General features: G+C 41.3%; 2 protein-coding genes across 3 annotated transcripts in view; one reads left to right on the top strand and one right to left on the bottom strand.

The window, feature by feature from the left end:
* Window positions 1–25,789, top strand: part of megf6 (multiple EGF like domains 6) — a 68,965-nt gene that overhangs the window by 26,149 nt on the left and 17,027 nt on the right. The window contains exons 15-24 of one of the 2 annotated variants that reach the window (XM_047392659.1): window positions 3,159–3,287; window positions 7,258–7,392; window positions 7,752–7,886; window positions 9,540–9,665; window positions 9,994–10,125; window positions 11,937–12,065; window positions 12,173–12,304; window positions 12,614–12,742; window positions 24,784–24,912; window positions 25,599–25,772. In XM_047392659.1, the coding sequence (XP_047248615.1) occupies window positions 3,159–3,287; window positions 7,258–7,392; window positions 7,752–7,886; window positions 9,540–9,665; window positions 9,994–10,125; window positions 11,937–12,065; window positions 12,173–12,304; window positions 12,614–12,742; window positions 24,784–24,912; window positions 25,599–25,772 (1,350 nt within the window). The remainder of the gene's footprint in view (window positions 1–3,158; window positions 3,288–7,257; window positions 7,393–7,751; window positions 7,887–9,539; window positions 9,666–9,993; window positions 10,126–11,936; window positions 12,066–12,172; window positions 12,305–12,613; window positions 12,743–24,783; window positions 24,913–25,598; window positions 25,773–25,789) is intronic. The other variant, XM_047392660.1, reaches the window with a different exon arrangement.
* Window positions 3,294–6,589, bottom strand: LOC124884632 (EH domain-containing protein 2-like). Its single transcript, XM_047392661.1, has 6 exons — window positions 6,286–6,589; window positions 5,994–6,170; window positions 5,523–5,620; window positions 4,710–5,122; window positions 4,198–4,362; window positions 3,294–4,112 (listed from the first exon to the last, which is right to left on the bottom strand). Exons 1-6 carry the CDS (start codon window positions 6,504–6,506, stop codon window positions 3,549–3,551), a joined length of 1,638 nt encoding a protein of 545 aa, XP_047248617.1. The 5' UTR covers window positions 6,507–6,589; the 3' UTR covers window positions 3,294–3,548.

Genomic DNA, 25,789 nt, shown 5'->3' with positions numbered 1-25,789 from the left:
AGAACTATTATAGACAGCGTCATGGTGGGAAAGTTGTTTGGAACGCAGAAAGACAGATGAAGCAGCTCTGATAGAATGTCACCAAAGAAGATTAGGAACAGAGTTCAATTTGAGTCAAAAATAATAATGTTATGGTAACATTAATAAAAACCTAATAATTAGACGTGGAAAGGTTCTGGAATTAGGAATTATTTGCACTTATATGGATAACCTGATGACTAGCTTAGAAAAAAAAAGATAGGTGGAGTAACTAAATCTGCCAGGGGTATGTACAAGTTTAGGCTTAATTGTTGGTTGTGTCGCTGATAGCACGAGAACCAGGTTTGTAACACTAGCAACATTACCTGGAATCACCTCACTTAACCACCAACCCCTACCTACATCCAGATGTCTATATTGAAACATATTAAAAGCCTTGTAAACATAAAAAAAAATAATTCCAAAACCATGAGCATCACCCACCCCTGCTTAAAGCTGAATGCACAAAGAACTTGATTGAGTAATTATTTCCTCAAGCAGGCAACAATGTACACTAACCTACTGAACTTCACTGACTGGACTAAAACACATACACACATCCTGGTCTTGCTAGCAATCCTTCATCATCCAGGTCTGTTGAATTGCCTAAAGTGTTATTGTGTTTTCTAATTAAGGGATGCGATAGCTCACAGTGTGCATCGATCCAGAGACATGGATCAACTGTCGTCGTTTCTTCAGTGTGGGCAGCTGGGGTTATTTATGGGCTCTAGAACAAAGGGGGACCAGTGGGAATAAATCTGATGCTAAAGTGTGGCAAGGAGCCACAACAAGACTACAGCCTGAGGTCAAGAATGTCCACTAGTGGGTAAGGAAGGAGACTCCTTTGTTCTGATGTAGGACAATGATTAATAGCTGTCTTTAGTCTGTGGGAGAGGTCCATGTGGGATTAATCCATTTAGAAGCAATCTGTCAGTACTGAAAAGTACCTCCTGAGAGTGACTCCTGGTGTTCAGATGCGCTTCATGGAGGTACAGGTCTGGAAAGCCCTGTTGATTGATGGAAAGCTTCTGTAGAAAACCACAACACAATGATCTCTTACTTAAAGTAAAAATGTCAGATCCTTAGCAAATTTCACAAAAATATCAAGTTCTTAATTAGAAAGCACTAGCTATTAATTCAAATATATTTTGGTAAATATGTACATTTTCAAAAACTTGTTGCAACACTAAACTAGATGATTTTTATGAAAAATCCCCCCCCCAAAAAAAAAACTAATTCATTTCTCAAGTATTTATTACAGGGTATTTTTATTTTTTAACACCAAAGAACATGACCTTTATATGTGTTGATTTTGTTTAAAACAATCTACTTTGTAAAGGCATAAAGCAGCTGTGAGGAAAGTGTGAGGTGGAGTTAAAGCAGACACTGCAGGAATGTGCTTCTTTAACACATCACAGCCTGCTGGTTTGTGCCAGAGTCGCTAATGACGGCTGTGAGAATAGGAAACTGAGATGAGAACGGAATCTCTGACCACGTCCTTGCATTAGATGTTTTGTATTTCCTGATGGTAATGGTGGTAAAGAAGTTTCCTTAGTTTAATTCCTTAAGTAGTTCTACATCAAAAACAAAAGGGATTCTCAACCTTGTGTGTCTCCAGCTTGGAGTTATGGGAAAATGTGTAGCTTCTAAGTTATTAGAAGCATTTTAAAATAGTATAGCAATTTGTAAAGCAAATAAAGCTTTATACAATTGTGGTGAAAACTGAACAAACAGTCTTTTTTTTTTTTTTTGAGGTTACACAGACAGATTATTAGCATGCATACTCACAGGTAAGACAAGGCTTTTATTTTTGACTGGCTCCTTTGTGACATCTCTGACTTTGTAATTGGCTCCACTGGCAGTGTTGGTACAGTTAAACCCAAAATCCTTCATACTCATGGCAGCTTTATGTTTAAAGTAATATTTTAATTTTAACATCACGTTTCGTCTCACTAGAACACATATTAACGTGTCGGAGTGGCCCAGCCTCTAGAATTGGATAGGTAATCTGTGGAGGGAGATAAAGATAATGACGAATGCAAGAAAGCCTTCCAAGACTTGCAGCTCATCATCAAAGATAAATTGTTATGCAAAAAGCTGCTCAGCAATTATTATACTTTCAGAACAAATAAATATTAACCACCCATGTGTCAGCTGGGTTTTAACCCTCAAGCAATGTGTAACTTCGGAGTTGCATGTCTGTATGGTCTGCAGTTTTAAGATTTATGTATCAACACTTACTTCGTGACTAAACTAGAAAGCACCCCTGAAATAACTTACCGGCTTCATTAGGATTTATGTCCACAAAAAAACACAACACAACTTTGTTTGATAATGCTGCATCCAACTGCAGCCTTCCATTCAACTTTCCAATGGGCAATGATCCCTAATGCATGAGAATATCAGAGAACAGTAGAGTAGCTGAAAAAAAGAAATAATGAATAAAGCTGTTGCAGTGGATTCAAAATGGTTCTACGGGGTACTGAAGCATGTGGCATACTTTGTTTTTTACAAAATTATTTATTATTTCGCCGTGGGTTGATAAATAAACAGTGAAATGATTTATATTTCATAGGGTGTTTATAATCAGAGAAATGTAATTCCATTTAAGGAAAAACAAGTTTTTGGAAACTTGATATATTTAAAGAAAGAACAGATTGAGCAATAAATTAGGTGTCATGCTGCTATCAAGATTATGTGCTTTACCTGAAAGTTTCTCAGTATATGTTACTTAAAACCAAAATTTAGACAGCATTCTACCTACATCACAACTAAAGGACCATGCAATCAAAAAGGGTAGGGTGGTAAACATTTATTAAAATCTTTGCACCATATAATACAAAAAAGATAAAATATTTCATGATTTTGTGAAGTGTTTAGAACATAAAATCTTAAACAAAGTAAGTCATTTTAACTTGTAAAACACTGGTAGAGGGTGGTTAAATAGGTAGTGATGATGCACAGGTGTTAACATGCTTTTTAAACCTTAACCAGAATTCCCATATTCTGCATTAAATAGCAGCTTTTTATTAAGCTTTCACAAGTTGTGACAGTGTCTAAGAAACTGTGATGTAACATGAAGTTTATTTAGGATTGGTCCATCCATGTGACGAGTTCTCTGGCACTACTCTCACTCACAGGTTGCCCAAGGGGTTATTTTGGAAGGCACTGTAAACAAAGGTGCAACTGCCCCAACAACGGACCCTGTCACCGACTGTATGGAGCCTGCCTCTGCTTTCTGGGATTATATGGTCGTTTCTGCCATCTAGGTTGGTGAAAGTTGAAGGACAGACTGTATTATAATGGTGGAAAAGTGTTAAACTTAATGTAATTACAACATAAATGTTATTCATAAATGCATTACACTTGATATCTGCCAGAATAAACAGTAATAAGATTATGAAAATATAAAACATTGCAAACAAGTTTCTCTGGACCCCAAATCAGTATGATCAGCTTTGTTTAAAATATTTTGTGAATATTTTACATGTGATGTCTCCTCAGTCTTCCATTTGGTTTTGATGAGCAGATTACACCGTTGTGTCGCTTGATGTGCTGAGCCGTTTAGAAGGCGGCACAAGGTGGGAAGGAAGCTCTCTGGGCAGCCAGTGTCCGTCCAGCTTTCCCTCAATGAGGTGGACTGCCAGGGCAAATTCCTCATTGTCCAGCATGCCATCCCTGTCTATATCTGACAGCCTCCAGATGTGAGCAAGCACAGAATTGGGCAAATGAGTGGTTGTCATCCACCGTTTGACTTTGGTGCCACTGAGTTTGCCAGCGTGTGGACTTAGGTTATAGAAGATCTCATCGTATTTAGGTTTGTATTTCTCTACAACCCATTCATCGGAGTCTGCTTCACTGATCTCATCATCTTTAAGCATTTCCTTAAATGGATCTCCGCTGAACTGCTCACGCCGGAATGTTCCCAAAAATTCCCCATCCAACACGGCAGGTAGCGATTTCTTCTTCTGCTCTTGCTGCTGGAGTAACATAACCAGACCAGCTATGTCTATGGTTAACAGTTTGTCCAAAGACCTCATCAGGCTTGGCTTCAGAGACTTGAACTTCGAGAAATCTTGACCCAGAAGTTTCTCCTGCAAATGTAAACATGTGAGCCTCACAGAAGGCATTAAATCACATGAAACATTTTATTTTTGCGGCCATTAGAGTTTGTTTGACCTGCATCTTGGTGCAATCAGGGAAGTCACCAGCTGGGACTCGATGCTGTTGCTGAATCTTGGTGAAAATAACAGGAAGCTCATAGATCAGACTGTGCTTCTTCCTTTCTTTACAAAAGATGGTTGGCATCGCCTGCTTCAGATAGCTGATAATGTGTGCATGAGCCTAAAAAAAGAGCAAATGAGACATACAGTTTAGAAGTTTATATACACATGTTACATTACCTTTGGTCTTTTAATGATTTATTCAAACCACTCTTTTTTTCTTGTCAGGCTGAAAACACACTTCTTCAGTGATTGTTAAAAACAAAAACTCTGTGGACAAGGAAGAATTTACTGTGGATTTTCTCTAATAAAACCAGAATAAAGGTTTGACATACAGGGACAAATATATACTTAACCTCTACTTATATCTAAATGTATGTGTAAATCAAATCATGACTGCAGGGAAACCTCTGATCAACAGTTGAATTTATAAATATTAACCCAAAATATGATTGAAAGTTGTTTCACCCTGACAAAACGTGCTCTCTTCACCAGGTCATTCAGCTTTCGCACTGCAGCGTTGCGTGGCAGATTCCTTATATCCGTCAGCAGATCCTCTTCCTCCAGCTCTATTAGCTCGTAGTGGTCGCACCTCTGCCTCGGCTCTGACCAGAACGATCCAATATAAACCCGTAAGATTTCAGGGGTTCGGAACACTTTCCCCAGCGACCACATGAGGGCACCATACACTCTCATGAGCTGCTGAGAGTCCACCCTGTCAGCTTTGTTGAGAACCACACGCAGCTTGTCCTCATAGCCGTACAGAGCCCCAAAGGCCCTGGTGAGCTCATCAGAGAACTCCAGTTTGTGTGCATCGAACAGCAGGATGATCCGATCCACACGCTCTGCAAACCAGCGCAGTACTGCTTGGAAGTCATAGCCTTAGGATAAGGAACAAAAACACAGGATTTTCATTAATGTATCTAATGGGGAAAGCTATGCAGCCTTAAGGCATAGAGGAGCAACACGTCCCAATGGTCCCCACTGGTTTCTAGCCATTACTGTTACACCCTTAGAAAAATGTGTCTATAAAACAAAGCAACTGCTGCTCAGTCACTCCCTGCTTGTCTCCTTACAGCTCACTCTCACATCTTTCATCTGCTTTGCCTCTGACATCAGCTGAGTGAGTGATATGTTGGGCTGATCATTTCTACTTCATTGCCTTTCCTATGACTGTACTCCTAAAGGAATTTTAAAGCAGCAATGTAGTCCACCCTGAACTGTTTGTGAGAGGATATTCTGTCTGACATTCTGACATATTTTGTCTGCAATCTGTCTCACCTCGGCTAAATTTTCGTTTAGCCGCAGTTAAGATACCGGGTGTGTCAATTATGCTGATATTCTCGAGGACTGGATTTGGCGTCTGGACACACTGAAATCTGCGAAGAAAAAAATCATTTCAGCCTCACAATATTGCATCTTTGTTCATCGGTCTCTAACATACCCTTTGGTATAGGTGTGTGGGTGTGTTTGTGTGCATGGTTGTTTGTCCTGTGTGTCTGTGTTGGTGACTTGTCCAAAGTGTAACCTCCCTCTCACTTAAGGACCGCTGGTGAGCGAAACCATCACTCCTGCGACTGCATGGGAATGTGGGTATATACGATGGATGGATGGATGGATGGATCCCTTTGTTTTGTTTTTTATCATAATAAATATCATTAATGGGAGCTTCCAATATATCTGGACATAAAAATGTTGTGGATTTAAACTTCTTCCCTCTTTGACTTTGCCTTTCTCTCCTTATTCTTTTACCTGTTCAGAAAAGAATTTCCAAATAGGTCAAGGTTGCGAAAGGGTTTCTTTGGATCCACCGTGATAGCGTTACCAGGGATGACTTGCTCCTCCTCTCCATACATGAGTGCGGTGAAGCAGTCAGTGGTTGGCTCTGGCCCAACTCTGCTGCCAGGGAAGTCTTCCTCTAGGAGATACCTGATGATTCAGGAGATACAACCTACTACCAACATCTGCCTTGGATGAAACACCCACAGCCTAGCAAATCTACATTGTTCATTTGTTTCATTGTACTTTTTATTTTGAGGCTTACCTAATAAAAGTCGTTTTTCCCGTCGAGTACTGACCCATCACCAGTACCATTGGCTTGTTGTCAAAATCTGCATCCTCCCAGCTTGGGGAGTGAAAGTGATGAAACGAGTAGTGCTTCTCGATCGGCAGCAGCCTCTTGTAATAAAATTTCTTCAGCTCCTCTGTCACCACGTTGACGTCTCCCAACGTTTTCGGGCTGCTCCAGAACCTCCGGATAGACATGTTGAGGAAGTTTCCCTGTGCTATTCTCAAGGTGGAAGCTGCTCAGGGTTTAAAGACCAAACTGGAGTAATGAAAACGCACAAGGAATATGATCAAAATCCTGTAGCTGTCTGCTCCATCCTGCAAGTGGGGACACCGAGAGGGTGGAGAGGGTGTAACTGGAGTCTGCAGCTGCACCTAACATGAAGCCAGTGGTGAAGAGGGATTGGGTTGAGTGCAGTTCAGTGTTTGTTAAGAAGAGACAATCTTGGCAGGATTCAGCCATAGAGATTAATCGTGTGGCAGTTCATCTGTATACATAGTCATACACTTGGTAGTTGTTGCTTTGTGTGTTAAGAATGTATGAAATGTATTTTATGACCTAGAACTGTGCAGAAAATACTGAAATAAACACATGAATGGTGACTTAGAGTTAATGGGAAGTTCAATAAATGGTTTCAATTTCGAAGTTTCACTTTGCTTGACTTAGACTAACAGAAATCTAATGTTAGGATAACATGGCATGTTTGTTCTGCTCATGCAAGATGAAATTTGATAGCTGAGGTTTCCTTTTAGCATATTTTCTTAATTATCCTTTAACAACTTTAACAAAAGTTGCCAATAGATAATGTTTTTGGTGAAGTGCAGAAATACTGTTCTGTATATATTTTTTGGACTTTAGCGCAGATTTAAGAACATTCTTTGTCACTCAACCCATGAAATCATGCCTTCTTTTTCATCTCTTCTTTTTAAAACCCGGTCCGTCCCTCAGCTTGTCCCAGGTGGACCCATGGAGCAGGATGTTCCAAAGAATGCAAATGTGTCCAAGAACATTCCAGTGGCTGTGACCCAAAAACGGGGAGCTGTTTCTGTAAGGCTGCATACCACGGTCTGCTATGTGAGAAAGGTATAGGCACATTTTATTTACCCTTCAAACAGTTATAATCCAACTCAGTCAGATTTTGATTTTTACGGCCATATTAATAAACTGATAGTTTCACAGTATAAAATATTGGAACAATTAAACTATTGTATCTGTTTTGACATACAACAGAGAAATCAGTCACTCAAGGAAAATACATCTTCAATAATGGAGTTTTTTGAATCTGATCTTTTAAATAGTGTCCTATGACAGAAGAGCAGTTTAAAAGATCAGAATAAGAACCAAGCAGAGTTAAATCACAGGATTTTCTACTCCACTTTGTTTAATAAAACATTTTATTTGCCGTCATGTAATCGTCCTCTTGTGTCTATCTCCCAATACAGAATGCGATCCAGGCTTCTTTGGCCCCGACTGTGAGCAGTCATGTGATTGTCCAGGTGGAGGGTCATGTGACCCTAAAACCGGAGAGTGCAGCCAAAGATGTCCTGCTGGGCTTCAGGGGGACCAGTGTCAACTGGGTGAAACAAAATGTTGCTTTCATATATAGTTAAGGACGTTCTTGCCTGTAAAAGAATTTAGAAATCTAAATCTAATCTGTTAAATCATTTTGGTTTAACCTATGCTATCATGTGCAGTCATCTGGTCTTAAAATTTCTATTTAAAGATGTAATGGTTTATGAGGCTGCATACAGACAGGTGTTGACATGTATAGTTATTGTTTGCACACAGAGCCTTGCAAAAGCATTAATATAGTCCCTTTTTTACATTTTGTTATATTGCAACCACAAACTTCATAGTGTTTTACTGGAATATGCTGGTTAAGATTCTCAATCATCCAGGACATGGCGAATCCAAAAAAGAAAAAATGTGGGGGGTGTTTTTTTGGAATTTAATGTGACAGACCAGCACAGATGAAATGCTGAATGAACAATATGCAATATAAATTAGAAAAGTGCAGTGTGCATTTGTGCTCAGTCCACTTTTGCTCGGATACTCTATAATAGAATTCAGTGCAAGGTCTCAGAGGTTTGTTGGAGAACATTAGTGAACAAACAGCATCGTGAAGACCAGGGAACACAACAGACAGGTCATGGATAAAGTTGTGGACAAGTAAAAGCTTTATTAAAAAATTATCTTCTCACAGAAAATACAATACAAAACAATACAGGAGACATTACCATACAGCTAGAGTTACAATATTATTATTTAGATCAAGGCATATTCATGTGTGAGAATGACCTAGTCAAAGTGCAGATATTTGTCTCAGATTTGTTTTTCCAATAAAAATCTGAGACAAACCTTGATCATTGTTCTTAACAGATAATCCCCATCCAATCTGACCGAACTTGAGCTTTGTCTGCAAAGAAAAAACCATCAGCGGACGTTTCAGTCTCCATATGTGCAAAATATGAAGAGTCACAGCCCAAAATAAAATCAGCTGTAAATAAAAGGTGGTTTTACAAAGTGTTGACTCGGGGGGGAGGGATGGATATTAATGCACACCACACTTATCAGATTTGTTTTTATTGTAAAACATTTTGAAAACCATGTATCCGTTTCCTTCCACTTCACAATTATGCATTACTTTGTGTTGTGCTATTGCATTAAATCAATGTAAATTACAATGATGTAAGTAGTTGTAATGTGAAAAAAATTTGAAAATGTTCAAGGGAATAAGTACTTTTTACACAAACAATCACAAATTAAGATGAATTCTTAACAATGACTTTCAGAATTTATCTACTCTTTTCTTTCTGTTATTCATAAAAAATAATTAGGTAAATGAAATGAATAAAGATTTTTTCCTAAATTTACTTACTTACTATAACCGACTGTTCTGAATTATTTTCAGGAGCACAAACTTTGTGAACTGGAGTAAAGCAACTTACTTATTATCAAGTATATACATATTGAGTCTTGGTTTAGAACCAGGCTTGCTGAGTTGTTCAAAGGCGTATAAAAACTAAGTCATTTATATTTTGCACTCGAGTTGAATGCCAGGAAATGAAAGGAAAGATTTACTTCAGTTCTAACTCCAGAAGCTATTGGCAGAGGCTGAACAAATAAATATTATTTAAATGTTATCTTGTGCGGCTTTCAACCCAAAATATATCACCCAGTTTAACGTATTTACCCCTCCTTTTAATTTGTTTGTGTTCATGTCTTGTTAGCCTGCCAAACAGGAAACTATGGTGAAAACTGTCGTCTGACCTGTGACTGTCGAGGAGCTCCCTGTGATCCTGTAACCGGAGAGTGTGACTGTCCTGCTGGGAAGAGAGGAAGCTCATGCCAGGAAGGTGTTTATTTTGTTACACTGTCTCTTACTAATAGTTTGCAGAAACAACCCAACTCTGGGAGTTCCAGTTTGAACTCAGCGACACTACGAGCTCTGCATTGCTTTGCTCATCAAACAGCTATTTAGTTTTATGCTTGTTTTAGAATAAACTAGTTAACAATTGGGACCTTTGCCTGATTTGTACAAAGACAATCCCTTCCCCCACCTGTATCATATTTTTTCATTGACCATCAAATGATTCAAGTGAAACTGCCTTTAGGGTTTCGTACAACTAATTTACAGAAATGGCTTCATTCCCCATTAATCTGAACAAACTTTCTGCTTCACAGATTGTCCTGATGGATTCTGGGGGCTGAAGTGCCAGTTCTCTTGTCCTGTCTGCGAGAACAGTGGCTCCTGCAACAAGCAAACTGGTATGTGCAACTGCAAGGCAGGCTTCATGGGAAATCTCTGTCAAGAAGGTAAGTGTATGTATAAACGTTACTGTAGGAATGATTTTTTTTATATCCAATATAACATACACAAATGACGCATAATATTATGACCAAGAATATAAATAGCAAATAACAGTGATTATCTCTTCATACTTGCATGCGTTACTGGGTGGGATATAGGAGTGAGCAAGTGAACTCTATGTCCTCAGGGTTGATGTGTTAGAAGCAGGAGAAAACAGGAAAGGACAGGATTTGAGGGGGTTTGGCAAGAGCTAAATTGTGATGGCTTTATTAGGTCAGAGCATCTCCAAAACTGCTTTTCTCCCATGGTGTTCCTTGCCTTTAGTGGTCAGAATCAGTCAAAAGCGCGTGGAAGAAACAGTGGTAAACTGGTGATAGTGTCATGGCTTATTGATGCACATGGGGACTTGAAGACTGGCCTGTGTGGTTCGAGGTTGTGTGGCTCAGGTTGCCAGTGCTGATCCCTGTATGTGTTGCTTATCTGGAGAACACATGACACCAGGATGCACTATGGGAAGAAGGTAATCTCACGGAGGCACTATGATGGTTTGGGTAATTTTGTGTTGGGAAACTCTGAGTCCTGCAGTCCAAGTGAATTTTACTTTGACTCGTGTCACCTGCCTAAGCATTGTTAAAGACCATCTAAACCACTATATGAAAACAGTATCCCCCCAATGGCGGTGGAGTTTTTCTTCTTTCAGCAAAATAATCCACTCTAAAAAAGCAAGGGGGTCTTGTGGATTCCATGCCTTGACAGATCAGGGCTTTCTTAAAGGGGGAACCAACACACCATTAAGCAGGTGGTCATAATGTTCTGCCTGATCGATGAATGTGGCACCACAATGCCAGAAGGTTTTGTAGTATCGTGATTCTTCTTGGTTAATTTTCAAATTTTACGGTATGTAATGATTGAAAAAAAGATTTCCCATGAACTCACCTGCTGTGTAAAGCTTGAATACATTTGGTAAATCATTCATATAACCATGAACATATTTAAATGAAACTATCTGATTGTTTTCTGTTTCCTACTTAATTCCAGCACTGTAGAAAAACAAACGGGTTATCAAAAAAGAAAAATGTTGACACTCTGGAACAACATGAATTAAAATGACGTAAATGCACAGCATGTCACAACTGGCTTGGTTAGTTTGTAAATAGATAAGAAACATGATTGGATACAATGTCACCAAGTCAGTGTCTATGTTTGTATGAAGGAGGTGGATCATTGAAGGTTATATTGATGCTGTATGTTATTGCTGTAAGCATTTGAGTGTTTCAGGGAAAGTTTTATTTATTTCTGCAAGATGATGCTAAACGACAAATTATTACGGCATTGTTACATGGATAAGAGCACGACTGGACAACCTGTCAACATTTGAATTGTTATGGATATGAAAATACTGCAAAAGAGGAGGCTAAGAGGCATAGCAGGAATGTTACATCAAGCAAAGAAGAGAGACTTTAGCTTAAGTGCTTAAGTAGAAAACAATTAGACTTCTCTTCTTTCTTGAAGATGTTTTGTTATCCAATCAGATCTAATCATTGCTTTAGATTATCCTGTTCTGGGTGACTGAGGATGCCCCACAATGTATTGCTTTTTTTAAGCGGAAAGGGAAAAGTACTTTGTAAGTATTTTCCAAGTAAAGTACATCATCTCAGTTTCGGTATTTCATTAACATTTTTGCCTTTCGTTATGAATGAAATTTTGTTTTTTGGTGAAGCTGTTGAAATTTGTTGGTATTTGGGTTGTACACAAAGCTTATGTTGGTTTGGAAAAATATTTTTCAGTTTTCTGATGATCCACTTGCTGCACACAGCATGTCCTGCAGGGCAGTATGGGCCTGGCTGTCTAATGCGCTGCTCTTGCCATGCTGATGCCAGCTGTGACCCAAAGAATGGAACCTGCATCTGCCCTCCTGGCAAAATGGGTCACGATTGTTCAACAAGTAAGAATGTGTTTGGATACAAAAACAAATCTGGCAGAATATTAAAGAAAGAAAAGGAAAAAACGAAAGAGGGAATTCATCAGAACTTTGTGCCTAACTGTGTTCAGCATGTGAAGCTGGTTTCTGGGGCCAAGGCTGTATCGGAAGGTGTCGGTGCCAGGAACATTCTGTGGGCTGTGACCCAGTCAGCGGACAGTGTGTGTGTGAGGCAGGGTACACCGGAGACTACTGTGAGGAGAGTACGTTTGGATTTTAGGGGTTCACTTTAGAGCTTCAAAACATTTAGTGAATGCCGCCACCATGGGGGTATTTGTAGTTACTGCTTCTTTTACCCTAATCTATTTTCTTGAGTTGCATATTGTCTTGTTTTCCAATTTTTGTTTTGAGCAAACACAGAATGACGCAAACTTAGAAGAAATTGTTGCATTTCCTGTTTATTTTATGTTTATGTCTGAGATTGACAGCTGAAAATATGTTCTATCAGGTTGTTAAATATCCTCATGTTCAGATGTTCTTTGTAATACGTTTCCCCTCTCTCTGCTCCGTAGAGTGTATGAATGGTAATTATGGTCACGGCTGTGCTCAGGAGTGTCTGTGTCAGAATGAAGCCCTCTGTGACCATGTGAGCGGCGCCTGCATCTGCTCCCCTGGATTCACCGGGTCTCTCTGTGAAAAAAGTAAGGCTTTTTTTAATCGTACATCATGTCTATTACTTTTAAAGTAACAGTTTCTGCAGCTTCACCCACAAATGTTTTTTATTTGTTGAGTGGTGTCAGACCCGATCTTACATGTATTAATTAAATCTGTACATCTGAATGTGTGGGCAATTGAGGCAGTGTCATTTGAGTTCTTTCTGTACAGATTCAGATAAACAGAAAACTTGTAAAGTATACTCAAAGGAATATGTTGAAATTAATCATGACCAGCTCAGAAATGTTTTGTCCCTGATACCAATCCGAATCATTTCAGATTAGGGATTTACAAATATCGAGCCAAAGTCTGATACTTTTGTAAAATGATTAAAATCAATGCCATGTACTTGATACAGTCAACTGCGAAAAAACAAAAACCCATAAAAATTGTTGGGATTATGATTATTGATTAATTCATATTGATCAAGAATTATAATCAAAAATCATAATTTGACAAAATTAATTTCTTAAACAAAATCCTCATTTATGAATCAAAACTAGAGTTGTCCTGTGGTGTTGTAATTATGGCTCAAGGCCTTTGATAATTACAATTATTAAATGTCACTGTTTAATCAACCGTTTCTGCCGAAACGTGGGGAACTTTAACCTTATTTTGACTGACAAATCACTCTTGCACAAAATAAACACAAAACGCCTTCTCTTTATCTACGTGAAAATTTATTAAACCAATCAGCCCGATACAATCAACTCTTCGATTCAATAATCTTCACCTACTCAAACATGCAAAGTTCTACACAAAAGGGTAAAATATCTAACTAAACAAAATAAAGCAAAACAGCAGTGGGTGTGTATGAGATCAAACCAGCAGTTATGACAAAACTGATAATATGACAAGGGAATATGGTGTTGAACGGAGTTTGAGATTGCCCCTCCCAAACTGTAACTCAGTTATACTAGGTCATAAAACATCCCCCAACTCTGAGCGGGGGTCCGCGCACACAAAGAGTTATAAAACGTTTGGCGGCAAGCTAGTAAGACATGAAACTGAAGACAAAGAAAATGGTAGAATTTCACTATAAGGTTATTATAGCAGTCCAGTTCTACCGTGCACCTGCGCTCAGGTGTTCGCACGGTAAAGACACAAACTCGCGAGACACGGCGGCCTCAGAAATCACACAGCACATCAAAGTTTCAGTACAATGTTGCATGCACATACAATTCAGAAACACATCAGACTATAAGTGGCGATTCTAATCGCCCTAACAATCCTATTCTACCCTGCCCACGCTATTCCTAATAAAGAAATAAAAAATAAAAAAATAAAGTTTGAGTTTTACTTTGTTGAAGTCTTCCTTCTGAGCAGAGAGTGAGTAAAAAAGAGAAGGGGGGGGTTGAAGAGTTTCACGCGTCCGTGAATACTCAGCAAAGCAGTCCGTTTTTTTCCTTGGTGGCCTCCGTGGCAGAAAGGTAGAAAAATTATGACGGACCGTCACTAGTCGACTGGTACAAAAAAAAACAAGGAGGGAAAATTGCGTCTCCTTGAAAACTCAGTGGTTTTTTTTTTGGTTACGTGTTAAACCCACGTCTTCGATCGGTAAAGTTGAAAACTTACAAGCCTTCCTATTCCTGTAAGTTTAATTCGCTCAGTTTCTCGTTGGCCAATGGGGAGAAATAAATGAAAATCCACATGGGCTTTTGTTCTCCAGAGAGAGATGCTTCAGATGTTGGTCCGGTATCCAACGTGAAAGTGCTTCTTTCAAACGTTCACCTTCCTATATTACCTCCTGTGACATCAGACCTGGGACGGCCGCGTAATATCAGCCGCAGTGGCCGCTGGGTTTTGTAGGACAGACTATCCTGCGGTACAAAATGGCCGATGACGTTGGAAAGGCATAGTGGCGTCCAGCAACGTGCAAATGGTCCAATATTCAGCAAACAAGTGGTCCAACAAAATATATGGAAAAAGAATCACATGTTGGTTTGTTTTTTTAATCTCTAAAAATAAAGTGATTTAAAGTACAGATAAACACCGAAAATTAACCTTTTTATAATCAGTTTTTCAAAAAAAATGTGTATTCTAATGAAAACCTGAGGATACCCTAACTCTTAGCTAGTGTTACTTCCTTCGACTGGAGTACCTTCTACGAGAGACTTATTGTAGACATCTATTAGTCTATGAAATCAGTCTAAGGAAAGTTTTTCCCACTCCTCAGTTTCAGCTGTGAGATGTATGAGGGTGCTTTTTAGGTGTGGAGGCTAGTTTATATAAACCCACAGCAGCTCAGTGAGGTCAAACTCTGGGCTATGACCTGGTCTGGGGTTTTAAACATGTTTTATTTCTCTGAAAGAACTTGGTGGATTTGCTGGTATGTTTTTGGGTCATTGTCATGTTGCAGCGTCTAGTTCTGCTTCAGCCTAATTTTTCTTTAAGGGTGGTCTCACATTCTCCTTCAGCACCCTCTGATACAATGTAGATTTCATGGTAGATTCTCTGGTGGTGAGCCAGTCAGGTCCTGCTGCAGCAAAGTATCTCCAAACCATGACACTTCCACCTCTATACTTCATATGAGGTTCTTTTCCTAGAATGAGGTATTTGGTTAATGCAAAATCTGTCCTCTGTACTGGTATCCAAGTAATTTAGGACTCATCTTTTCAAAGAACATTGTTCCAAAAGTCCTTGTCTATGTTCTCTCTGGCAGTTTTACTCTGGTCGTCATCCTTTTTTTTTTTACAGAGATACTGTTGTAGACTATTTTCCATACAGTGGAATGGCTGATTTCTATTCTTTTGAGACCTCTTTAAATGTCTTACCAGGAACATAAACCACTGCAATCTTCTTTATGAAAGCCACGGACAGCTCCTTCGATCTTACCATAGTTTTCACTCTTCGACAATTGAACAATGAAAAAACGTTTATTTTGAAAGGTATCTTGGACCTTGATCCTGAAAGTGCAGAAAAAACACTTATTTTATACCTGGTTTAGTAACCCATAACATAATAAGGCTTTTATTTTGAAGAGTATCTTTAAACTTTATTTTGAAAGTCCAAATGACCTTGCTGATTATGGCTGTAGACCGATTTGAACTCTAGTGATAACCCAACATCTATAAACCAGAATTTTTAACTTTAAAAGGGCCACAGAATCATTTTTTAAGTCTGGTTTTGCTCTATTAGTTTCCATTCCATTTTGCTTTGCCAAGTATTGAGTTGCTCTCTATTCATTTCTATGGTAGAACCTCAGTCCTGGAAACAGATTAGAGCTGTGGCATTAGTATTTATTGTATCAACAATTCAAACATTTTATTCTCTGATTCTTTATTCCTAACCATGTGTTTACTGTTTTTATCAGCCTCAGACTTGCTGAAGTTTTTCTGCTCTTTCTCATGACATTCGCAACAGTTAAACTCTAAATACACCAGAGGGTGCTGTAGGACATTTCTTCATAACTGTGTCATCTCTGCCACGGTTTCATTGAATTCAATGAATCACTAGTCTGCCCATTCAATGGCTTAGCTGAAACCATTATAAAACCACACAAATCCCAAGATATAACTTGTATTAATCATTCTGGGACAGATGGACCGTGTCTCTGCAGCCATGCTGCCATAGCAAACCATTCATGTAACTATTCATCTCATCATCACCATGTTAGTCCTGAACTGCAACAGTCCAAGATTTTCAGCCGTGAAACAGATTCATTCTTGATTATAGTCCTTTGGCTTGAAGTGGCCTTGTGTTATTACAGACAAAAAGATTTACAGTGAGTTCACTAGCAGCCAATGAAATTCATACCACCTCCCTAGTACACAGGGCTTCTTAAATCATGGGAATGTCACTCTGGAACAGAACTTCACATCCCTAGTCATAACAGTCTGATGGCCTCGCATGCAGTCATCACTCTGATTGGACGTTCCTGTGGAAATGCAGCTATCGGTCTGACCAGATTTCATTTTGTTAAGGTTTAAACAGTGGGGTCCAGTTTCTTGGTCTTCTGCAGGGCCTCTCCTTTCAAGGAGTAGTCAGGAAGAAGCCTGGTCTGTGAGAAGATCCAGATCTCTTTAGTTCATCTGTTACTCAAAATCTTTTTCCCATCTAGAGAGAGCTTTGTCATACATTGGCAGTTTTCACCTGTACAAATCTTTTACAATTATTAGAACCGCCTCTAAAAAGGTATGGTGTAAAACAAACCTTAAAATATATTCTAGTATTCCTTCCTTTTTTTTTCAGCACATAATCTCAAACAAAAAATTTTATGAAAATCTTTTTTTATTTGACTATTTTTATTCAGTAGGAGAATACATAAATTTTTTTTTTACATAAAATCATATGTAGCCCCACAGTTTTTGGCAACCATGCTGTCAATACTTTCCACATCCCATCTTTATGACAGTAGGACAACCCTTTGCTTGTTTTCACACCTGACCTATGAGCTATCTAAAGCCCACTTTGGTTTAACTAGCTCACTTCATTTGGGCAGGTGTGAAGGCTCATCTGAGCTTTGCTGGGGACTGAACAAAGGGATTCCGTTCAACAAAATGTCACTCTTGGTTCAGTTGAAAGTGAGCCTTGGTGTGGTTCATCTACAGTGGGAAATCAACCGGACTATCAAGCAAACCAAAGACAGAAAGTGAACCAAAGGGAGGAAGTGACATGTTTATGTGATATATACAGTATGTGATATAAGAACTTTTCATTCCTTCCAAAACCTTACGCTACCTTTTTGGAAACATAGTAGGATATCACAGTCTTTCCCTCTATGCTGTATTTTTCTGTACTGCTGCATTCATCTCATGTAACAGGACAACATTCTGAATAGCTTGCAGCCTGCTGCTCATACTGGGCAGCTTTTTGTGATAGCACCTCAAATGAGCAGCTATTATTGCTGCATTACGTCACCCAGGTGGTTTAGTCCATCTTGAAAAATGCAGTAGGAAAGTGATCCTAACCAAATGAAGATGTGAAATGTTCCTGCTCCTGAACTATCCAGGTGTAAGAGCACTCTTGATCCCCTCCTAGAGTCTCCCTCTATGAGATTTTGTGAGGTTGGACAGAAGGATCTTGGACCTTACATTTCTTAAGATGATCTAGTCTTGTTTCGTCTGTTGTGTTCTCCTCTCTTCAGGTCACCCCACAGGTTTTCTACAACATTTAGGTCTGAACAGTGAGATGACCATGAAAAGGGTGGATTTAAAAAGTCTCTCTATTTGACCATATATTTTGAATCATTATTCTCCTAAAAGTAGGATGATGATGATCCATTTTTGATTTTCTGGCAGAAGCCACCATTTTATTTTTAAAAGGTCCTGGTATTTCAAATAATGAATGATGCCATACACCTTTTCAGGGCCTTAGAATAAAAACAGGTCCACAGGATCACCGATGCTCCACCTTACTTAACAGTGAGTATGGGGTAACCCGTTTAGATTGTTTGTTGCAGAAAGGCTCAATCTTTGTCTCATCTGACCAAGACACATGGTTCCAATTATAAAGACTGTCAGATTGCCCATATTTACATTTGTGATGGTAGGAAAGAAAATATATATATATATTTTTTTTCCAGCATGCCTCCCAAACGAGCAGTTGAAGACTTGATGACCTCAAGGTGGAACTCATTGCTTTTGATATTTTTTTAATATCCTGCTCAGTAATTCGTTTTCAGCATGGTACTTTTGTTTGTCTCAAAAAAAATAGACAAAATTTTAGATATTTTAAATTTTGTCCGTGTCAGACCATGCTGCTATGATAAAAAATTATTTTTACCAGGGGAACAAATAACTATGGAGGGTGCTCTAGCTAAAGCTGATTCCTAGATACCATTTAACTTTGCCAAACGCATTGTTGTGGTGCTGGTGTTGATGGGAAACATTTCAGTCATTTTTTATTGAGGTAAAGAGACCTATATTCCTTCTTACGATTAGAACTCTTCTCCAAGTACAATTAACGTGGATCAAGCTGCTCTGCGCCTTTGATGTTTGCTTCAAAACCCTGCTTTTTGTTGCCAGAAAAAAGAACTCTGGCTTAATGAACGCCGAAGCATCCGTGTTATTGTTACTTGTTTAGTTTTTGTTTCGGCCCTGAAAAGCACCAGGAAGTTTTATTCTGTGTTCTGTCTATCCGCTCTGTTTCTGTAATGTGCTCTCACTGGTTGTGTGGTCCCTGGACCTTCTTTATAGGCTGACAGCAGTGGCTCTTACACAACCAGGGATCTGGAAATAATCCTGCTGTCTTAAAGAGCTCATTTAGTCGAGAGATGGAGGCTTTCAATGATGGCCTACGTGTGTGTGTGAATATTTGTGTGTGTGTGTGGCTTTTGGCTGAAACATCTGTTCCTACCAATAAACAAAGAATCATAGGGAAGATTCTATATTTATAAACACTATATGTCAATGCTCTATCAGAGGCCAGATTGGTGCCTTGCTGTGAATGTGGATACTTGCCGCCCCCTGCTGGCATATAAAAATGACATACATCATAAACTACATTTAAGGATTTAGCACAAGGATGTGTTTCAGGATTAATGTTTATATTTTAATGTGCCAAGCCACTGTAGAGTTGGTAAATAAATATAAATAATCTTCTCCTTGTTGCCATGGTGTCAAATGCAGTCCAGACAATAAACAGACAATAAAGTGTCCATTTTGCTACCGCTAAGTTAATATACAGCTGTTTAAAGATGACAGCATACTCAGTGGGCCAGCTTCGATAAAACTGCTGCCTAACCACTTCAGAGACAGGCAAAGACGTCATGCTGTCAGCGTGGGAACACACCAATGACCAGGAAACAAACTGCTGCGCATGAAAGAGGCTTTCACCAGTTTAAGGCCTTAAGGTAAAAGAGAGGAGTGTGGAGAAAAGGATAAGGCTATGTGGCATTAAAAAAAGTTGATTTTTGTCAAAACTAGGTCTCTCAGGTTTAGATCTTGCAACAGAAAACCAAGAAACGAAAGAGGAGGTTGGTTATTTTGCCCCTTCGCCATTTCTTACCTTTATGTTTTTTTTTCTTGTCATAACCAACTTTATTGGGTAGGAATAGTGCAAACTACCATGGGGCATTTATTATCGATTATATGTCATTTCATAACCCCCAGAGGAGCAGGGATTGTGACTGTCTACAACCACTTAGACAACCAAAAATAAGAAATTAATTGTCTATTATCTACTCATAGTCATAGACTCCAATAAATCATATTTAACAACAGAAGGTTAATTAGAGTAATCTTGGTTTGATTCAGTGCCCTAATCTGTTATGTTTTAAGAGTCAGTCTGGCCCAAAGGTTGATCAGAATCAAACAAAATGGCAATGTAATTGTTACGGCTTGCGAGATATAGGACCCCAGAATGCAGACGCGAAGGCAGCATCTTGGTAAGTAAAAAAGGTTTAATAACAAAAACTCACTCACAGCAGGAGGCAGGAACAAAACAACAAACGGACAGGCAGGACAGGCTTGGCATGAACCACAAAGCAAGACAAGAGCATGATTTGAGAACATGACATGAGAAATGTTTCTGCACCGAATGACAGAACAGGTGTGTATTTATGGAGTGTGAACCAGGTGGAGCTAGGAGACAGATTAGTTTGGAGCTGGTGAACCAGATAAAGATAATTAACAGAGAACACAACGTGACAGGAGCAAAACATGGCTTGAACAGAACGCAAATCCAAGGAAACAAACTAATAGAACTATAACTAGAAAACATGAAACAAAAGCATAAACAGGAAAATAATAAACAGAAGCATGATTCAAAACTTGAGCAGTGAAAAAAATAAGGAAAAAACCCAAAACCAAAAACCAAACAACCCCAAATCATAACAGAACCCCCCACCTTAAGGGCGGATACCAGACGCCCACAAGAGTCCAAAAAACAACCCAAGCAGAGTGGGCTGAGGGGGCCACAGCAGGAGGGCCAGAAACAAACACAGAGTTCAGGAGGTCGTCCCCAGCAGGCACAGAGTTCAGGCGGGCGACCATGAGGACATCCTGAGCAGGCACAGAGTTCAGGCGGGCAACCATGAGGTCGTCCTGAGCAGGCACAGAGTTCAGGCGGGCAACCATGAGGTCGTTCTGAGCAGGCACAGAGTTCAGGCGGGCAACCATGAGGTCGTCCTGAGAGGGCACAGAGTTCAGGCGGGCAACCATGAGGTCGTCCTGAGCAGGCACAGAGTTCAGGCGGGTGTCATGAGCTGCACCACAGAGTTCTGGGCGGTCGACGGCGAAGGCGTGGAGACCTGCGACAAAGACGTGGAGGCCGACAGAAGCGTAGAGACCGTGGCGGTCTGCGACGGGAACCTGCAGGTTGGTCAGGAGGCCGAGCAGAGGACCGCCCAGAAACTGTGGAACCCTCGGAGGCAGAAGCAGAGCCTGGTGAACCCTCGGAGGCAGAAGCAGAGCTTGGCGAACCCTCGGAGGCAGAAGCAGAGCTTGGCGAACCCTCGGAGGCAGAAGCAGAGCTTGGCGAACCCTCGGAGGCAGAAGTAGAGCTTGGCGAACCCTCGGAGGCAGAAGTAGAGCTTGGCGAACCCTCGGAGGCAGAAGCAGAGCTTGGCGAACCCTCGGAGGCAGAAGCAGAGCTTGGCGAACCCTCGGAGGCAGAAGCAGAGCTTGGCGAACCCTCGGAGGCAGAAGCAGAGCTTGGCGAACCCTCGGAGGCAGAAGTAGAGCTTGGCGAACCCTCGGAGGCAGAAGTAGAGCTTGGCGAACCCTCATCTCTAGGTTCAAAGGCCAGAACGAGGACAAACTGTTCCTTGAACCCCTCATGAACAGGGTCCGGCGGCGCTTTCTCCTCGAACCCCTCGTCGCAGGGTTCAGAAGCCAGAACGAGGACCAGTTCCTCACTGAACCCCTGCAGACTAGGAACAGGAGCTGAGGTGTCGCCGAGACCCTCAGTGGCGTGCGCAGGAACTGAGGCGTCGCCGAGACCCTCAGTGGCGTGCGCAGGAACTGAGGCGTCACCGAGACCCTCAGTGGCGTGCGCAGGAGCTGAGGCCAATGTCTTGAGCCGGGGCGTCCCTCTTACAACGTCCTCTGCGCCATGTGGAGGGGGTTGAGGCTGACTCCGAACGCGGATTCTGCAAATTTTTCGCCTCATCTGTGTGCTTTTGCCCGCTTAACATTCCGCGTGAACTCCGCATTGGCATTTGGCAACAAGCGGCAACGCTTCGCCACGTCATCAAATAGGAGGAGCTTCCATCTGCTGCTTGCTGGTTTCAACTGAAGATGGCGGACATAGATTTCACGGACGTAATTACGGTGTTTCACCTGTGGAGAGCCGAAAAACGCCGCCGACGTCCCTGGGTTCACGAGATTCTTCAGGGACGGGAACAGTTCAGAGTACCACCAACGTCACTTCCATCTATCCAGGACCCAGTTTGAAGATCTGCTGTCCCGCGTTGGGAGACGAATCGGCCTCCGGGACACCAACTACCGGCGCTGTATCCCCGCTGCTGAACGGCTGTCCATCTGTCTTCGGTGAATAAATAAATTTCAGCTCAATAAAATAACTGCAGATTTTTAATCTCTACATCTCCTAAATATAAGATATTTTGCCTAAACATAACCAGACTAGATCCTTTCTGTACTTGTCTCGTAAAAGTAATTAGTTGAGTCATACAACTCTGGCTTGCCACACACCGCCACTATGATCTGGTCCTCCATCTTCACTGACAACTGCTTCTTCTCCGCTGCAGTCTTTCACTCTATGTCACAGCCACATCCAGTCCCTGATTGGTTGGCACAACGCGAATTTAGGAAAAAGTTCAGATTTTTCAACTCGTCCATCGCTCCTGCATCGCTCGGCATACCTTCCGCACCGCGCCGCTCCTGAACGCGCCTCTACATAGGAATAACATGTAAATCGGCCGCTCCTATCGCAGAATCCGCGTTCGGTGTGAACGCACCATTAGGGTCAGGCGTCCTCCCAGGCTGCGGTGTGTCAGGCTGCTCTGCAGCAGCAGCTTCCTGGAGTCCTGGCGTGGGCAAAGGTGGGTGGCAGTAAAACAGCCTTACTGCAGTCTCATAGTCCCTCTCCAGCTGCCTGATTCTGTCCATTAGCTCAGGAGAGGAATACATGAGGCTGGTCTTCCTGAAACTCTTTATTTGGCGTGCATAGAACCTCAAGCGCTACTCCAGCTCGGCAGGTGTTGCCTCAGAACACCGGGCTGGAGCGAGCGAAGACGGCATGGGCGGAGGTGCAACGAGCCTGGCAGACAGTGCTGTGGCAGACGAAGATGCGGGACTACTAGCTGCCGCCCTCACGTAGGCTGGCTGGGAAACCACCTTCTCACCAGACGAACCACAGGAAGGTGCTCCACGCCGGCGTTTCTTGCGGCGAGAGGAGGGCGAGGGCTTCACTGCTGGGCCAAAATACGCAGCCAGGGGAGCAGGCGGAGAACGGCGACGAAGGGGACCTGTCCCCGGACATGGGTCCGGGGATAAACCGACTGCGTCACTGACAGCCCTGCAGAACGGCGCAGTGTCTTCTCCGCCTCCCGAGACAGGAAGGTCAAGAGGTCCATGGAGCTAGCCTGGTGCTCATCCGCGAGGTCCATTGTTGGCGGAAACATTCTGTTACGGCTTGCGAGATATAGGACCCCAGAATGCAGACTAGAAGGCAGCATGTCTGTAAGTAAAAAAGGTTTAATAACAAAAACTCACTCACAGCAGGAGGCAGGAACAAAACAACAAACGGACAGGCAAGACAAGCTTGGCATGAACCACAAAGCAAGACAAGAGCGTGATATGAGAAATGTTTCCACGATGTGTAAACAGAACAGGTGTGTATAAATGGAGTGTGAACCAGGTGAAGCAAGACTGATTAACTAGGTGCAGGTGAACCGAATAAAGTTGATTAACAGAGAACACAACGTGACAGGAGCAAAACATGGCTTGAACAGAACGCAAATCCAAGGAAACAAACTAATAGAACTATAACTAGAAAAACATGAAAGAAAAACATAAACAGGAAAATAATAAACAGAAGCATGATTCAAAACTTGAGCTGTGAAGAACATAAAGAAAAAAACAAAAACCAAACAACACCAAATCATAACAGTAATATCACGTTTTCAGAAGAAGAAAATTAATTTAAATTATGCGTATGTCTTGAGCTTTTTTATGGCCATTTATATCTACAATACGTGACAAGAAAAAAATAAACTAATACACCATGGTATGATGTTACTAAATGGTTTGCTTACAGGTTAAGATGACATTGCATATATTTGAATTTATTAACCCAATACCAACCAATGATGATTGATCTTATCTGTAGTGTTCATATAAATCAACAACAGAATTAGTGATTTTGTTGTTGTTTTGCAAAGTACTAAGCTTTTACGCTTCAGTTGTCCTGTGATCTTAGCAGCAACAAATTGAGCAATCAAAAGTAGGTTGTGAATAAACATTCCTTCCTGCTCTGGTGAAATCATTCTTACAGACAATATTTACATCCTGATGGTGGAAAGGCCCACTCATCCCCCAGCCTCTGGCTAACTTCTTCTTGAGAGTGGGCACCATGTTTAGCAAACTCTGTGAGTGTCACTTGACTTTGCGGGTACTTAAACTGTCTTTTTAGCCCTCACTGAGAATGGGAAACAGACCCTCAGACTGGCATCTGCTTGTTTCTCCTGCAGCTTTGTAGGTGTGTGTGTGGGTGTGGAGAACAGTATCCAGTTCTTTGTTTTACCTTTGGTTGACGGAGGCCTGTGGACACAGCAGGTGCTCTATTTACCGGCTTTTCGTGCCCCCTCTACCCTCCAGAAAGACGGGGAGAGGCCTCTGATCCACCATAAACTTTGATGTGGCCCAGATCCTCCAAACATGTGGGGGACAGGAGCTCAATTAACGAACGCAGGCGTTCAGCTGCCGCCGCAGCATGGTACTGCAATTTGATATTGGTATTTTTGGGAGGTGGTAGGACTGAGAGGGAAAGTAGGAGGAGAAGAGTAAGAGGTGGTAGAAAGAAAGAAAAAGAAGTATGTGAAAAAAGCTGGTATCAAAACCTTTTCCTTTCCTCTTTTGTGACGCTGCCATTTCTAACCAGTGGGATGTTTTATCTCGGCCCACAGCGTGCCCGAACGGCTTTTACGGTCTTGACTGTGGCCAGATGTGCGAGTGCAAGAACGGTGCCCGCTGCCACCACATCACAGGAGCCTGCCTGTGCACCGCCGGGTGGGCAGGACCACACTGCATTCTGGGTAATGGAAGCCACATCATTAAAACAGGGTGTGAGGGAGGCCCTCGCTGCGGCCCTTCACGACATCCTCTCCTTAAACACAACTAAGATGTGTTTGTGAACAATTATCTACATAATGAGACATTGCCAATGACTTTTTTAGAGATGGGTAAGGGAGGAGAGCGGAGGGAGGACGAGAGTGCCCTCTGGCACCCGGGATTTAATTGAGGTCTATTCTGGATAAATGCACCCACATGTATATAGAGATTAGGATCAAGAAAGGGAGAACATAAGTTGGAAGAGTCTTTTAGCATCTAACCAATAAGTGTTTTCATGCTGAAGTTTCTTGAGGATTTCATGTCTTTGTTTTAATGAGGCCAGGGAATTGCCCACTAAAATTCTTAGGCTGTGATTCTGCAGCTTTATTCATGGCTTTGCTCTTTCCGCAGCCATTTTGTTGTTCCAGCTATCAGAACTAGAGTCATCCCAAACCCACTAATATGAGTTAATAGTCCAACTATGGCATTTACTTGTATTGCACCAAATGTCATGTTCACCTTTTAGTTAGCAATGTATTTATTCTAAACCAATATGGCTAAAAATGACATCAAATGTTGCTCCTCTGTAGATTTCCTGTAGTGATTCTTTTGTTGCATGGTATTACTAAATCATTATGTCATTGTGGCCATGTATGTTTTGCATTGTCAGAATGCCAAGACGGCCGATTTGGAGAGCAGTGCAGCCAGACCTGTGAGTGTCAGAATGGGGGCAGTTGTGACCGCGTCACTGGGCGATGCAGCTGTGCAGACGGTTGGACCGGAATCCACTGCCAACTGTGCGAGTATTTCACCACGTCAGTAACTTTACCATCAATGGCTAAAGGTAATTTTATTGTCTCC

The sequence above is a fragment of the Girardinichthys multiradiatus genome, chromosome 18, assembly GCF_021462225.1.
Source record: "Girardinichthys multiradiatus isolate DD_20200921_A chromosome 18, DD_fGirMul_XY1, whole genome shotgun sequence".
NCBI classification, from domain to species: domain Eukaryota; kingdom Metazoa; phylum Chordata; class Actinopteri; order Cyprinodontiformes; family Goodeidae; genus Girardinichthys; species Girardinichthys multiradiatus.
Note: the sequence above shows the minus strand (reverse complement) of the source record. Positions and strands in the feature narration are given on the sequence as shown.

Excerpts from the sequence above, each read along its gene's own strand:
- LOC124884632 (XM_047392661.1), bottom strand. The coding sequence starts at position 6,506 with ATGTCTATCCGGAGGTTCTGGAGCAGCCCGAAAACGTTGGGAGACGTC. Across the intron at positions 6,171-6,285 it reads GGAAAAACGACTTTTATTAG|GTATCTCCTAGAGGAAGACT; the intron begins GTAAGCCTCAAA and ends CTGAATCATCAG. Across the intron at positions 4,363-4,709 it reads AGAGAGCACGTTTTGTCAGG|GCTCATGCACACATTATCAG; the intron begins GTGAAACAACTT and ends CTCTTTTTTTAG.